Raw genomic sequence first — 16,172 nt, forward strand, 5'->3', positions numbered from 1 at the left:
AAATGGCACAAAAACCATATATACTGCCCCAGAACTCTTCCAGATAGCTACAATGAGCTCTTCCTTTGTAGGGTTTTGTTTGACTTAGAAAGTAAATAGGGTCTCAAAATTAGCATACTATGTTAGGAGATAGGAGACTTCTAGTGGATACTTAGTATGAGTGAAGAACTCACCTGAGAATTATCTATCTCTGTTTTTATATAACCTGGAATTAGAATAGATACTATGGGTCCATCACTGTAATGACTTCTACAGACATTAGTATTTTAAGTTCTTAAAATGGTACTGATTTTTGTTCCTCAACTTACGACAGGGTGATGTCCTAAAAAACACATCATAAATTGAAAATATCGTAAGTTGACAATGCATTTAATATGCCTAACCTACCAAACATAGCTTAGCCTAGACGGTTTCCACTGGATGCGTATTTTGTATCACCATCATAATGTCAAAAAATTGTAAATCAGAACACTGTAATTAGGGAACTGCCAATACTGCTTTTATCTCTATATATAAAACTCAAAACATTCACTATGGACTGAAACGGAAAAAGCTTGGACAAGATCAAAAGTAGATTATTTCATAAATCATAGCCTCTCAGTTGGGAATGTTCTTGGAATTTAAATATAGACATTCTGATCAAATAAAAGCCCCTGGAAAGCTCTGGGGCATGACCTCAAGGGCATCATGCCTTGAAAGGGCATCTTTCTTTGTTCTGGAAGATCGACAGTGCTGCAGAATCAATGAGAAGAGTAAAAGGGCTCTCAGGAGGAGACTTGGGGTTTCCAAACAGATATTTAAGCCCCAATGTTAAAGAATTCAAATACGGCCATCAAAGAGACAAACACATCACAGAGCATCCAAATCCACTTAGTGCAAAGCACTGGAATGGCATAGGCAGAGAACTCCACATCTTGGGCTGCTCCATCTGGATGTGCCCCTCAGCTTCTCCAACAAGGAAGAAGCCAGGCATCCCCTAGTTGCACTGAACATCCTCCCAACTTCACACAGGGAAACCAAAGCTTATTTGTCCAAAGTCTTAAAGCCCGAATGTGGTTTTTCTGACTCCCGGTTCAGTTCTATTTCCCTTGGATCATGCTGGCCATGTTAGTTTTCCTACAAACCTTTTCCTGTCTTAAAACCCTTTTTAAAGAAATTCTACTACCCAATAAAAGCTAGATTAATTTCTAGCAAGAGAGGAAAACCTCAACAGCCAGTCTTGGAAAACCACACATACCATCTGCCCCTGCTCTCCTGAACAGCCATTACACAGCTAAACCCACTGGTCACATGTGCCCTTTTTCACCATCAGGCTGCTGACAGCTCGGTTCATTATGCAGAACAACTGGCACCGAGACAACCGTGCTGCCAACACATGATGAATCACCTACTGTCTCTGACATTCTCTGCGCAGGATGAAAGCTGGGCGTTTCATGCTTCTCAAACTACAACTGTCAGCACAGAAGGTGAAAAATGGATTTTGAGAATAGGTATAGTTCATTTCCAGTCCTGGTCTGCTACTTACTAAGTGACCTTGGTAATAGCCATCCAACTAACTCAGGTGTCCCCCAATGTTAAGAATTGGGTATTCTAAGTTTAGATAATGCCTCTCTCTTCTAGGAAATCCGAGAGTAAAAAAGAGACTCAGAAAGGTATGGTAGGTGTGAGGCCAGGAACAAGGGAAGGTCACCTACCTTATCTGGGGACAGGGGCACTGACCTCCCGGAGGGAAGCCCTAAAGGACGATTAACGTAGCCTGGTCAGAGGGCATGAGATGGGCATTCCAGATGGAAGGAACAGTCAAAGACAGGCAAGGAGGTGAGAGAAGCGGTTCACTTAGGAAGTGAAAGCAGTTCAGTCCCTGCACAAGCCCAGCTCTTTCTCACGTCTGTGCCTTCACATTTACTGTTCTGCCAGGACACCCTCCCGCAGATCTCTGTATGACTAAATCCTCTCAGCACCCAGGTCTCTGCTCTGACAGCTGCTTTCACTGACAATTATAACTCAGTATCTGGCTCTCCCTGACACAGGAAGTTAAGGGGGATCTTCCCGGACTGCTCACTGCTGTGTACCCAACGCTCCAGGCACAGAGTGCTGGCACAATATACTTCATAAACACTTGCTGTCTGAGCTACAGTGTAACTGTTAAGTGCCTGGACTCTAGAATCAGACTGAACAAATTCAAGTAACAGGGCTCTGATATATTTTAGCTACATGATCTTGGGCAAACCACTTAACTTCTGTACCTCAGTTTCCTCATTTGTAAAATGGGACTATTAGTAACTATATCTCATAAGACTGTGAAGGTAAAATGAGTTGATGCAGGTAATACATTTAGAATAGCACCTGTCACATACTAAGCATTCAGTAAATGCTACCTAGTTGTTATTGTTAAAATGGCTTCCTAGGAAGCAGGCCTCATTTACACTGCTTAGAGAGGGTGAAGTTTCTCAGTTTGACATTTAGATGGCACTGCTGACTTGAAGAAAAAAGGACCAGTTCGTCCCATGGGCAGCTGGCTGCCACACTGCACTCTGCTCTCACTCAGCCTCCTTCCCGCTCGGTCAGAAAGGGCCCCGCAGCCCTGCTCCTGGGAAAGGCACACAGCTGCTAGCATTTTCCTCAATCAGCGCCCAGCACCAAGATCAATAAAATGCTTTTTAAGATTTAATGGGGTCTTCCAAACTTGCCTATCTCCTTTGTAAAAAGAGGCCTCTGTAGAGGGTATTGAATTTGTAGTGGGAACTGACTGGCTCTAGGAATATGGATCTTAAAAGGAAAAGAAAACTCAAAGGCAATTATGAAGGCCATTTTACCTTTCAGACAGAATTTGAACAGAATTCCATCAAGAGCATTGTGAGAGGAAATAAGTGAATGTCAGACATTTAAACAAAGTAAACATTAAACTCCCAAATTAAACTAAAGTATACCCAGAAAGTCTGGCCCGTTTCCCAACTTTAGCATACATCATGTATTTGCTCATTTTCTTTTGTTTCACAGACGACTAAAATAATGAGTCAGAGAAGACATAACTAATAGCATCTACCAATTTTTATCTCCTGGCACTAGACCAGAGAGTTCTGAATCAAGGTGCCCATGACCTCCAGAAACAAAGTGCCTTAGTATTAAGTAGCAAGTGTGGAAAGACACGGAAACCAAATGGAAATAACAACAAAAGAGTCTGGTGCATTATGCAGGTCCAGGAGGGAACACCTATAGAGCAGAAAAGCATTAGTGAGGAAGAATCCCATGGAGAGAAACAAAATTCACAGAAAACATGCTTTCCATAGCCTTATACCCAAAATGGGGTCGGGCCAGCGTCACCTGGGAGCAGGTCAGAAAGGCAGCCTCAGAACCACATTTGAGCAAGGCCCCGGGGATCTGCCCACAATAACGCCTGGGGAGATCTGTACAGGGCTGTGGGCCCCAATCCAGCTTCCTGAAGTTCAGGGGGGAAAAAAGCAGAGGACGGATCCATATTCCAGCCCAAGTGAGTTAACCAGAATCTTTCTACATGTTGAACCTTTCACAACTTCAGAGGCTAAGTTTGATGAGCTCCTGGGTAGAGAGTCGCTGCTCCAAAACAAAGTAAAGATCTAGTCTCAAGAGAGAAACAAAAAGAGGCAGAGTCAAGATGGAGAAGAAGATAAATCCTGAACTTACCTCCTCCAACTAACACATCCAAATTACAACTAAATTATAGAACAAGCATCATGGAGAACCAGCTGAAGAAGAGCTGAACAGAGTCCTATAATTATGGACACAGATAAGAAGCCATATTGGGGACAGGTAGGAGTGACAGAGACACAGACCAGGCTGGTCCATGCCCACGGTGTAGTGATTAATAAACAGGAGGATCATATTGGCTACAAAGTTCTCCCCAGAGCAGTGAGGGGTCCAAGCCCCTTACTGGGCTCCCCAGCCTAAGGCACCTGTGCCAGGAAGAAGAGTCCCATAATATCTGGCTTTGAAAACCAAAGGGGATCATGTACGAGATAAAGGGCTATGAGACAAAGATGCTGATCATAAAGGGCTCACACAAAGCTCACTTGCTCCAAGCTCCAGTGCAGAGGCAGAATCTCAAGAAGCACCTGAGCCACATGAGGAGGAATAAATTAGACTAACTTTAGGGTGAGGGTTGGCGGGGCAGAGGTTGGAACCACTCTCTCAGGAAACAGAAGCATTGGTGGGTGCCCTTGTTCGCCTTGCTCTAGCATATCCCCGAGACCCTGTCCCACCCAACCCACTCACCCAGCAGATCCAGCTCCATCCCCTCCACTCAAGCAGCTGGTCTTGGCACTTACTGAGTACTCTCCCAAAACCCCACAAGCCCCACACAAGCAATGGCCAGACTCATCTCGAACTGTAGCTCCCACTAAGTGGCCCTGAGCCTGACAAAAGTGACAACCAGCCTTAGTTTGTGACACAGCTCCAAACAAGTGGCCCTAAATCTGGCACAAATGGCCTCCTGCAGTATAGCTCCAACCAAACAGTCCCAAGCCTGGAACAAGTGGCAGCCAGCTTTGGCTAGCATACCAGCCTCTCCCAAGTGCATGCAAGTGACTGCAAGTAGCACCTGGCCTCAGCCCACACTGGTGCCCCTCCAAAGAGGCACCAGACCCAAAGAACCATTGGCTGGCTTCAGAATGCTCTAGAGTCCCACCCAAGTGGCTCTACAAGTGACATATCGGACAGGCAGCCTTGGACTCTGCTAGAGTGACTCCCCCTCCATGGTGGTAGCCTCTGCACAGCAGCTTGTCCATTGATACAGCCAATCAGCCTGAAGGTCAATCTCACCCAATGACCTCCCAGCAGCTATTGAGGCCCTCCCCTGCAGGCTCAGGTCCCCCAACTGCCCTCCCCTGCCAGCCTGATAGCCCATAACTGCCCTCCCTTGCTAGCCATCTTGTGTCCACATGGGGGCAGCCATCTTTGACCATAGGGGGTGGCCATGTTGTATGTTGGAGTGGTTGTCAATTTGCATATTAACTACTTATTATATAGGATTAGTGTATGATAAAGGAGGCAAGAATATAGAAGGAAGTAAAGCAGTCTCTTTTCAATAAATGTTAGGAAAACAGAATAGATAGTTGCAAAAAATGAAATTAGACCATTTTTTTTACACCATATACAAAAATAAACACAAGATGAATTAGTCTTGTATGTAAGACCTAGAATTATACAGGCAATGGACTTTTTGACATTAATTTTAGTATATGTCATCTAGGGCAAAGATAAACACAGAATATAAGTAAATGAACTACATCAAACTAAAAAGCTTTTGCACAGTAAGGAAAACCATCAACAAAATAAAAAGGCAACCTACTGAATGGGAAAATATTTTTGCAAATGGTATATATGATAAAGGGTTAACATGCAAAATATATAAAGAGCTCATACAACTCAACATCAAAAAACCAAACAATCCAATTTAAAAATGGGCAGAGGACCTGAACAGACATTTCTCTGAAGAGGACATACAGAGAGCAAACAGACACATGTAAAGATGCTCAACATCACTAATCATCAAGGAAATGCAAACCAAAAACACAATGAGAGATTACCTCACACCTCTCAGAATGGCTAATATCAGTAAATCAACAAACAAGTGTGAGTGAGGGAGGATGTGGAGAAAAAGGAACCTTCCTGCATTGTTGGTGAGATTGTAAACTGGTGTACTCACTATGGAAAACATATGGAGAGTTTTCAAAAAATGAATCATAGAACTACCATATGACCCAGCAATCACATTTCTGGGTATTTATCTAAATAAAGTGAAAACAGTAATTTGAAAAGATATATGCACCATTATGTTCACTTCAGCATTATTTACAATTGCCAACATATGAAAATAGACCAGGTGTTTACTGAATAAAGAAGAGGTGGTGATCCCTAACTGGTTTGGCTCAGTGGATAGAGTGTCAGCCTACAGACTCAAGGGTCCCAGGTTCAATTCCGGTCAAGGGCATGTACCTTGGTTGCAGGCACATACCCAATTGGGAGTGTGGAGGCAGCTGATCGATGTTTCTAACTCTCTATCCCTCTCCTTTCTTCTCTGTAAAAACAAACAAACAAAACTCAATAAATAAAAAAAGAGGTGGTGAAACAACATGGATGGAACCAGAGGGTATTATGTCAAGTGAAATAAGTCAGACAGAGAAAGACAACTAATGTCTGACTTTACTTACATGTGGAATCTAAAATACAAAATATACAAACCAAAAAAAGAGAAAAGAAACAAACTCATAAATATTGAGAACAAACTGATGGTTGCCTGATGGAAAGATAGTGAGGGGAAGAGCAAAAAATTATGAAACACAAACTGCCAGTTATAAAATTAGTCACAGGTAGGTAAAGTACAGAATAGGCACTATAGTCAATAATCCTATCTAATAAAAGAGTAATATGCAAATTGACCATCACTCCAACACACAGATGGCCATCCTCATGTGGTCAAAGATGGCTGACCGCATGTGGACACAAGATGGATACCATAAGATGGCCTGCAGGGGAGAATAGTTGTGGGAGACCAGGCCTTCAGGGGAGGACAGTTGGGGGGACCCAGGCCTGCAGGGGAAGGCAGTAGGGGGGGACCCACAACTGCAGGGGAGGGCAGTTGAAGGGGACCAAGCTTGCAGGAGAGGGCAGTTGGGGGTGACCAGGCTAGCAGGGGAGGGAAGTTAGGCACAAACAGGCTGGCAGGGGAGCAGTTGGGCATCAATCAGGGTGTCGAACTCAATCAGAGAAGGGGCCAAAATCTAAAATCCAGCCTAAATTGCGGGCCGAATGGTTTACTGAACAGTCATAAACTGTCATTGTGATGGAAACGCAGCGGAGTGCAGTGATGACAGCGCGGTGCGGGCCACATTGCAAGGCCTGGTGGGACGGATTTGGCCCGCGGGCCTTGTGTTTGACACATGTGGGTTAGAGGATGATCAGGCTGGCAAGCAGAAGCAGTTAGGGGCAATCAGGAAGGCAGGCAGGCGAGCAGTTGGGAGCAGCAGTCCTGGATTGTGATAGGGATGTTCCAGAATGGAGAGGGTGCAGGCTGGGCTGAGGGACACGAACCTCTCCTCCTCATATACACACACCCGTGCACAAATTTCATGCACCATACCCCTAGTACTGTTATAACTATGGATGGTACAGGGTGGGTACTAATCTTATCTCATGGTGATTACTTCAAGGTATACAAATGTCTAATCGCAATCTTGTATGCCTGAAGTTAATATATACTGTATGTTAACTATAATTTTTAAAATTCAATAAAAGACATCATGCTGATGTTATATATAATGTACACGCGTGTGTATATATACAAACATATCTGGAGGGGGGGATACAATTAATAAGGAATGGTCAGGTATTTTTAAAAAGTCATTGTTCTCCAGGGACACTTACACAATCTTAAATCAATCAGCTTTCATCTCATAGGAGGAGAAATCTTATCAGTCTTATTTTCTCATGCAAGTGCTACCTATAAACAGCATCGCCTTGTCAGACACCTACCTTGCTTGTCTGATTTGGTTTGATCCCAGGCCCTCGAACCAACAGGGGAACTTTGATATCAAACTCATACAGCTGCCTTTTGTCTATTGGCAAAGAAAACTGTCCTGAAAACAAAAGGCATAGGGTAAAGATAGATACCAGATGGAAGTGTCACGCATATACATTTATTTAGTCAACAAAAACAAAACAACTTAGTTCATCTAATTATGGTGCTTTAATAGGAGGCTTAAATTTGCCTGGGTCTCATTACTACAAGGCAGGAAACAATGAGTTCATCTTCCTTAAATAAATGTCTAGGGGGACTCCCTGATCTAAATTAGGACAAATTCAGGAAAAAGAGTGACTGGGAAGTATGTAACACAAATTCTAATTTATTTATGATACTCAACTGAATGAGATTATTCTAAAACTGCTAAATAAAGGGCAAAAACATTTATTTGGCCTTTCCTGAATAAACTGCATTTCAAAAGAACTGAACAGTTGAGGGAAAATTCTTCTCTGAGGAATTCCAGCTAATAAATTCAAAAGGAAGAAGAGAGTTATAAAGTCAAAATTTTGCAATTTCTGAGGGAAAAATGAATTTAAGCATCAATGGAAGTTTTAACCACAAAAGATTCACAGCACAGGCTGACACCACACGGGCCATCAATCAATGCTACCATCCCTAAAGTGGGACAACCAGAAACTGAGGCATCATGAAGGGATGCAACAGGAAGTACACAACAGTATCAACAAGAAAGCATGCTTGCTGAAAATGTGAATTTCTATTAAGACCCTAGATCTGACTACCAATCTATAGGAAACGCTAAGTATAAACAAACAAGATAAAAGCCAGAATGTCAGATATTCTAATGGGCAAAAGACCATTTTTTCCAACCAATCAGTGGCAATGACAGCTTTTAGGACACACAAAAGCTAAAGGTAGCATGCAGACTTTGTATAGATCCTGATACAGAATAATCTAGTCAGATGCACAATCAAGTGTTGATGTGTGAAATCACAATTTCCGGAGTTTCTACAAAAACTTCTAGCTAAAATAAACAACACACTAGGGTAAGGTAGAAAGAATTCCAAAGACTGGCCGCATGCAACTGAAACTGAAGCTGGATAATAGGGGTTATTTTATTAGTCTCTACTTCAAGTATTAAAAATATTCACAATAGATTAAATGCCCAATCTGCTCTATACAAGCAAGCCTCAGGTTAATTCCACTCAAGTTTATGAAATTTATAGGTGGGGAAAGAAGAAAACATTGGTTTTTAACCTGCAAAAGGTTCAAGTAGAAAGGATGAAAGTTCATCCTGCAGTTTTATTTTTTTTTTTTTTTTTTTTTTTTTTTTTTTTTTTAATTTTTTTTTTTTTTTTTGTACAGAGAGGAAGGGAGAGAGATAGAGAGCTAGAAACATCGATGAGAGAGAGTCATCGATCAGCCGCCTCTTGCACACCCCCTACTGGGGATATGCCCGCAACCAAAGTACATGCCCTTGACCGGAATCGAACCCGGGACCTTTCAGTCCCCAAGCCGACGCTCTATCCATTGAGCCAAACCGGTCTCGGCTCATCCTGCAGTTTTAAAGACAAAACACACACACACACAAAAATGGAAACCTTCACATATGCGCGTGCACTCACGCACACCAAATTTCACAATTTCGAATAAAAGAGCCCCCCCACCCCAGACAATTTTCTCTTGCTCTTTTGTGTAAAATGTCTTACCCTTATTTTCTAAAGTCTGCTTGTTCTTAAAATCCTGTTCAACTTCTTTTTTTTTTTTTTTTTTTTAATATATTTTATTGATTTTGTACAGAGAGAAAAGGAGAGAGATAGAGAGTTAGAAACATCGATGAGAGACAGTCATCGATCAGCTGCCTCTTGCACACCCCCTACTGGGGATGTGCCCGCAACCAAGGTACATGCCCTTGAGCGGAATCGAACCCGGGACCCTTAAATCCCCAAGTACACAACAGTATCAACCAAGCTGACGCTCTATCCATTGAGCCAAACCGGTTTCGGCCTGTTCAACTTCTTACCTCCTTCATAAATCCTGCTTCCAACCCATCAAGCTCACTCTCCCGACTCCTGGAACATCATGTAATATAACATATGACACAGCAAATAATGAAACTGGTTTCTCCATGTGGCAATGAGTTGGCCCTCTGACCAGAGGGACCTGAGGGCAAGATCTTCCCTCTGGCCACTAAACTGCTCTACAGACACCAGAGCTCCTGCCAGTGATCCTGGGTGGGTGAAACAGGAAAGGCACCTCCCAAAGGCCTCGGGAACACCCACCCACGCCCCTTACCTGTGTGGTAGCCGTTGTCAGAGGTATAAAAGATGTAAGTGTTGTCGAGCTCCCCGATGAACTCCAATCTCTTGACCAATTTCTCCACAAGGTCATCAACTGAGAGTAGAGTTTGCCACCTGGATGTGAACAGAGGAGGTCAATGGAACCTCAAAGAAAATGGCACAGGGACACCTGCAAAACCTCAAAACCACTGTCTCAGAAATGACAGAAATTTCCAAATTTCCTTTCCTCAAATGCCTCATTGGAAAAAAAAAATAAAAAAAATAGAACACTTTAAAATAGTTACTTCAATCCAAATTGAACTGTTTCCAAAGAAATGAATGAGGCTTTTTATAACTAGTTTTATTACTTATCATCACTGTTGATGAAAGCAGAGATGAGGGCAAGTTGTCAACTCAGCACTGATTAATACAGATTAATTCAGATGGACCCCAGCAGTGTTTGTGATCTAAACTAGGGGCTGGCAAAAGCTAAATATGGAGAAACCAAGATAGCGGCATAGGTAAACACCTAACTGCAGCCTCACACAACAATTTCAATAAAATACAACTAAAATACAAAATGGACATTATCTAGAACTACAGGAAAGTCGACTGACTGGAAATTCTATTATGATAAGGAAAGAGAAAACCAGAAGGAAAATCAGAGGAGCTGTAAAAGCCTAAGGTACGGAGACATGTTGTGCGCGGAGAGGACGGAGCCGGAGAGGAGGGGGAGTCTGAGCTGTAAGGCGGAACCTCAGGGGAGCGGAGAAAGGCAGTCCTGGAGGAGCTCACATTTCAAGCAGAGGACGGACTGTTGACTCTGCTGCCAGATTGCCCTAGCGGGAAGGAGATAAAAGCACCGGACTGTGCTGAGCCCCAGCTCCGACTGCACTGAACCCCAGTTCTGTGCGAGACCCTGGGGACACAGGCTCATACAGAGGGAGCCTGGGCTATAAGGCAGGAACTCAGAGGAGCGGCGAAAGGAAGTCCTGGAGGCGCGCACATTGCTCGCAGAGAACGGACAGTTGACTGTGCCGCTGGAGAGGGAAGGAGACAAAAGCTCCAGACTGCTCTTACTCCCACTTCCAACTCTACTTCCAACTTAACTGAACCCCAGTTCCAGGCTCATTGGGGGAGAGCCTAGACTGTTTGGTAGTGGGTGAAACTCGAGGGCACCTTTCTCTCAGAGGTGCTTGCAGTGAGTACTAAAGGACACTGAGGAAAACTGAGACTCAGGAGCCTCATGGGGCGGGGCTGACGGAAGTCAAGACTGTAGGCTTCACTCTGAAACTCCGCCCCATACAAGCTGAACACAGAGACTTTTAAGGCTACCAACTCAGGGAAGCTGCCAAAATGCCGAGACAAGTAAACAGATCACAAACGAAAGAAATGGAGGACAAAAAGCAACTAGATATAGAGTTCAAAACCACGCTTATAAGGTTTTTCAAGAATTTCCTAGAAAAGGCCGATAAAATAAACAAGACCTATGAGGATATGAAAAGGGATCAACTAGAAATAATAAGGGATCAACTAGAAACAAAAAATACATTGTCTGAAATAAAAAATATTATTCAGAGTCCTAAAAACAGAATGGAAGATCGCAAGAATCAAGTCAAAGATTTGGAACATAAAGAGCCAGAAGACACTCCTCCGCAGAAGCTAGAAGGCAAGAGAATCCAGAAAGTTGAAGATAATGTAAGAAACCTCTGGGACAACTTCAAGCGAACCAACATCAGAATTATGGGGGTCCCAGAAGAAGAGAGCAAGATATCGAAAACATACTGAAAGAAATAGTGACAGAAAACTTCCCCCACCTGGTGAAAGAATTAGACTTATAAGTCCAGGAAGCGCACAGAACCCTAAACAAAAGGAATCCAAAGAGGACCACTCCAAGACACATCATAATTAAAATTCCAAGAGCAAACTACATACAAGTGCTAAAAATAAAGCCTCTTTTGCAACCCAGAACTCACTGCTCAGTATGAGTTTTGATACATATAAGAAGAAACATAATAATAAAAATAAATAATAAATAAATAAATAAAAATAAAATTCCAAGAGCAAAAGACAAAGAGAGAATATTAAAAGCAGCAAGAGCAAAGCAGGTAGTTACCTATAAAGGAGCACCCATACGATTGTCAGCTGATTTCTCAACAGAAACCATGCAGGCCAGACAGGAATGGCAAGAAATATTCAAGTTGATGAATAGCAAGAACCTACAGCCAAAAATACTCTACCCAGCAAAGCTATCACTCAGAATCGAAGGCCAGATAAAGAGCTTCACTAATAAAAAAAAGCTAAAGGAATTCATCACTGCCAAATCAGAATTATATGAATTGCTGAAGGGGGTTCTTTAGGAAGAGGAAGAAAATAAAGATAAAAATTATGAACAACAAATACTTAACCATCAACAAGTGAAACTAAAAGCCAAGGGAATTAAAAAACCTGATGAACAATATTAACTGGTGAATTTAATAGAATCAGAGGTATGGAAGGGGAGTGAACTGACGATTCTCGGGGAAAAGGGGAGTGGGGGGTGTGGGAAGAGACTGAACATAAACTGTGCACCTACGGATAAGGACAATAAGGGGTGGGGAAAGGGCAGAGGGTGGGGTGGGAACTTGGTGGAGGGGAGCAATGGAGGGGGGAAAAATGAGGAACATTTGTAATAATATGAACAATAAAGATTTATTAAAATAAAAAATATAAATAAAAAAATAAACTAGGGGCTGGCAAACTGCAGCCATGCGCCAAAGTTTGCCCATTGTCTGTTGTTTTGTTTGCTTTTAAATTGTGGTAAAAAAACACATAATATAAAATTTTCCATCTTAATATATAATTGTACAGGTCAGTAGTATTAAATATATTCACATAATGGGAGAGATTTCCAGAACTTTTTCAGTTTACAAATCTGAAATGACCCATTAAGCAACTACTGTCTGTTTTTATATATACATAAGGTTTTATTAAAACACAACCATGCTCATTCATTCATGTACTGTCTTGACCTGCTTTTGTACTCCAACAGCAGAGCTGAGCAGCTACAACAGAGATCATATGGCCTGCAAGCCTATAATATTTACCATCTGGCCCTTTACAGAAAGTGTTTGCCAACCCCTGGTAATAAGTAATAGATTACAATTTAAGTAATAAATTTTTTGAAAAACTGACTTAGGAAATTTCTTGAAAATCACAAACAGCAAAGATAAATAATTTGCTCTAGTCTAAGCCTTTGGGTTTTATGCAAATATTGGGAGACTGGTCCTAACAAACTGACCTTTTCCTTAGATACAGGAAGCTTAAAAAAAATAAAAATAAATAAATAAATAAATAAATAAATAAATAAATAGATAGATAAGATAGATAGTTTTAGAGAGGAAGGGAGAGGGAGAGATAGAAACATCAATGATGAGAGAGAATCATTGATCAGCTGCCTCCTGCACACCCCCTACTGGGAATTGAGCCCCAAACCAGGGCATATGCCCTGATTGGGAATGGAACCCTGACCTCTTGGTTCATAGGTCAACGCTCAACCACTGAGCCACATTGGCTGGGTGGAAACTTAAAAAAAAACCAAAAGGCAAATGGCTTCAGTTTGCAATGTTTTAACAAGTCATAAAAACAGAGTGTTTAATTAGTCTAAGGGTACAAAGGCCACCTCACACCCCCAAATGTAAAGGAATATTTGCTTCTGAGGCAACACATGCCCTCCCCATCAAGCAAAGAGTCTCTCCCATCAACTTGTTACCCTCTGATTTTGTCTCAAAGATAACCACATGGTACAGTTCCTTGTTCATAGGCTGATTTGAAGAGTCCTCTAAGACAATACAGGTTGAGAAAGTAGCAGCTCTTACCTTTTCCTAAATGCATTATCTAAAAACTGTATCGAAGAATTAGTCATTGGGGTCTTGGCTTGCCTAATTAACCAGTGCTTGTTCTAAAATTTAAAAGAAAAAAATGTTAACACCAAGTCACCCAGTCAAATAAACTACTTCAGTAGAAAATTAAATTTATAACTCTGAGTATAAGCTTTGAGTCTCTTACCCAAACTACAAAAGGGTAAATATTAACTTTATCTTCCTCTTAAGATTTGCTTATCATTCAACATTTTATTGTCCTCTATTTTCTTGCCCAAGATATTGATCATCCTAAACTGTTGGGAAAAATCTCATCATAGCAATCTCCTAAAACTTCAAGTCCAAATCTGGAGGGTTCTTATTTAAATAAAAAAGTCAGTTTTAAAAAAAACAAAACATTCACACAAGCTGTTAATTTTCTCCTTCCTCCCTAGTCTTGAAACCCTAAGCTATCTCCCGAACTATGATCCTCAAAGTGTTTTTTAGTTAATATGTTTCATATGTTTGAGAGATGGTATATAGCATGTCCTCTAACTGGAAATTCATGTTAGAACATGAATAACTCTGAGGAATCCTATAGCAGAGTGACTTATTTAACCTAAAGTTTCTGCACTTACTTGGTCATAGGAACTGCTATCAATTTTTTTAGAACACAGTTTGAGAATGGCTCTCTAGTTTAAAACTTAGCTCACTCAGCTTTCAAATCATACTAACAAGCACATGATTGCAATATTCCAGGTGATACCCTAGATGTTTCTATGTACTTTAGTCCAGCAGTCTCCAGACTGTGGTCTGTGGACCACTGGTGGTCCGTCAGGTGTGAAAGGTTGGCGACCACTGGTTTAAGGAAACCTTAGGAGTAGCGGTTGCCAACAAGTAGTCCAAGAACCACTGGTGGTCCATGAGATCCAAAAGGTTTGTCGACCACTGCTTTAGTCCATATAACAGTTGCATTTAGTCCATATAACAGTTGCATAAACAACGTAAGTTAGCATCTTGCTCACTGTTAGCATCTTGGGTCACTAAGCTAGAAGGTGGTAGTGCTGAGTCTAACTTTAAGATTCATTTTTTCCACCACTTCACAAGCAATGGAGATTTCTGGGAAACAGGCATGGGGCAGTAGAGGCATCCTATACTTGGACTAGTCAATCCCTGTGCCAAGGGAAGGATAAGTAACTGATACATGAAGCAAAATTTAAATTGTGGCCCTTCATTATATTCCCTGTTCTGGCTCATTTCTCCATTTTATTTCCCTACCCATCATGTCACATTGTGTCTCCCCTCTTCTTCCTATGCGTGAGGGCCACCAAAGGAGGCTGCTTCAAGCCCAACTCGGCCCCAAGGGACACGTGTCAACCCTGCCAGGCAGAAGAGAACCAGCATAGATGTTATTAGGAGAGCCTGTAGTCAAGGAAGATGCATGTCTTTAATATTCCCTGTGGACTCTCTAGCTGCTCACAGGATGTATGGCAGGAACCTTATCTGTATTTCTGAAGCAAGATTATACCACCTATCTTATAAGGGACAGCTGTAATCACCTTTGAGCATTTGGGAAGAAAATCAACTACATGGCTGAAAGGCTCCCTGACAAGTACATTAACTGGCTAACTATATCGAATATGGCTTAACTAGGATTAGGGACACTACCGTTCCATGGATGTTGAAGTTCTTGTTCCTTGGTGCGAGGACGTTCTGGAAGGTCTTCTGGTACTGGGGTGCAGCTATCCAAGGCGAGTGAGGTGCTGGAGTGGAGATCATCATGAAGAACGGTTCAAAGTTGGACTTGTAGTCAAGGAAGTCCAAGGAGATATTAGCCTGACATACACAAAGATTTGTCATCTCCTACTCTACCCATCAGTTGCAGACTTAATACATGTTCTTTGGTAAACAGAAGGGACAGGGTCATATTAGCTTTTAACAAATTTCAGCACAGAACCTGTGCCACAAATGACCAGTGTGCTGTTGGAACAAATATTAGGCTTGAAATATGGTAGCAATCATACTTGGGTAAAAACCAAAAGGGTCGCTACCATATTTTGGCTTCTGCACCTGCTTAAACATAGGGTAGTTACCTCAGCTTCCAGGTGGGGACCTGGAGCTAAGGCAATTTTCCTGTGCCTGGGACCAGAAATATAGGAGATTGATTCCCACTGACTCAGTAGCTTCAAAGGTAGAAACTGTAGATAACCTTTAGAGATTAACCACTGAGCTCTGCTTCTGTATTATTGGCTATTGCAAGATAGGGCCACATTCCAATGTTCCCAGGAATTTAGAACAAAGGAAAATTCCTGTGGTTTGGACCTTTAAAAAGACTTGCCTACACCTGGAACAGTGTGGTCCTGTGGACTCCACCTGCATGTGGTGCTCTCGCGGCCATCCTGGCCAGTTTTTCAATAACTCCTTGCCTGCTTTTTTAAATCAATCATCAGCCTCCGGTGGTCTTATTTTGAACTCAGGTTTCGACCCCACAAAAAGCTTTTAGGCAATACTTATAATAAAAAATCAAAGAGCACACTA

General features: G+C 42.0%; 1 protein-coding gene and 1 pseudogene across 5 annotated transcripts in view; one reads left to right on the plus strand and one right to left on the minus strand.

Annotated features, from left to right (window-relative positions):
• GNS (glucosamine (N-acetyl)-6-sulfatase) overlaps positions 1–16,172 on the minus strand; it is a 47,540-nt gene that overhangs the window by 13,317 nt on the left and 18,051 nt on the right. For all 5 annotated transcript variants that reach the window (XM_045588213.1, XM_045588214.1, XM_036458943.2 and 2 more), the window contains 4 exons: positions 15,303–15,470; positions 13,653–13,735; positions 9,812–9,930; positions 7,510–7,613 (listed from right to left, as the gene is read on the minus strand). In XM_045588213.1, the coding sequence (XP_045444169.1) occupies positions 7,510–7,613; positions 9,812–9,930; positions 13,653–13,735; positions 15,303–15,470 (474 nt within the window). The remainder of the gene's footprint in view (positions 1–7,509; positions 7,614–9,811; positions 9,931–13,652; positions 13,736–15,302; positions 15,471–16,172) is intronic.
• On the plus strand, positions 11,717–11,810 carry LOC118731090 (annotated as a pseudogene).

The sequence above is a fragment of the Pipistrellus kuhlii genome, unplaced genomic scaffold (genome assembly GCF_014108245.1).
Source record: "Pipistrellus kuhlii isolate mPipKuh1 unplaced genomic scaffold, mPipKuh1.p scaffold_m20_p_3, whole genome shotgun sequence".
In the NCBI taxonomy this organism is placed as follows: Eukaryota; Metazoa; Chordata; class Mammalia; order Chiroptera; family Vespertilionidae; genus Pipistrellus; species Pipistrellus kuhlii.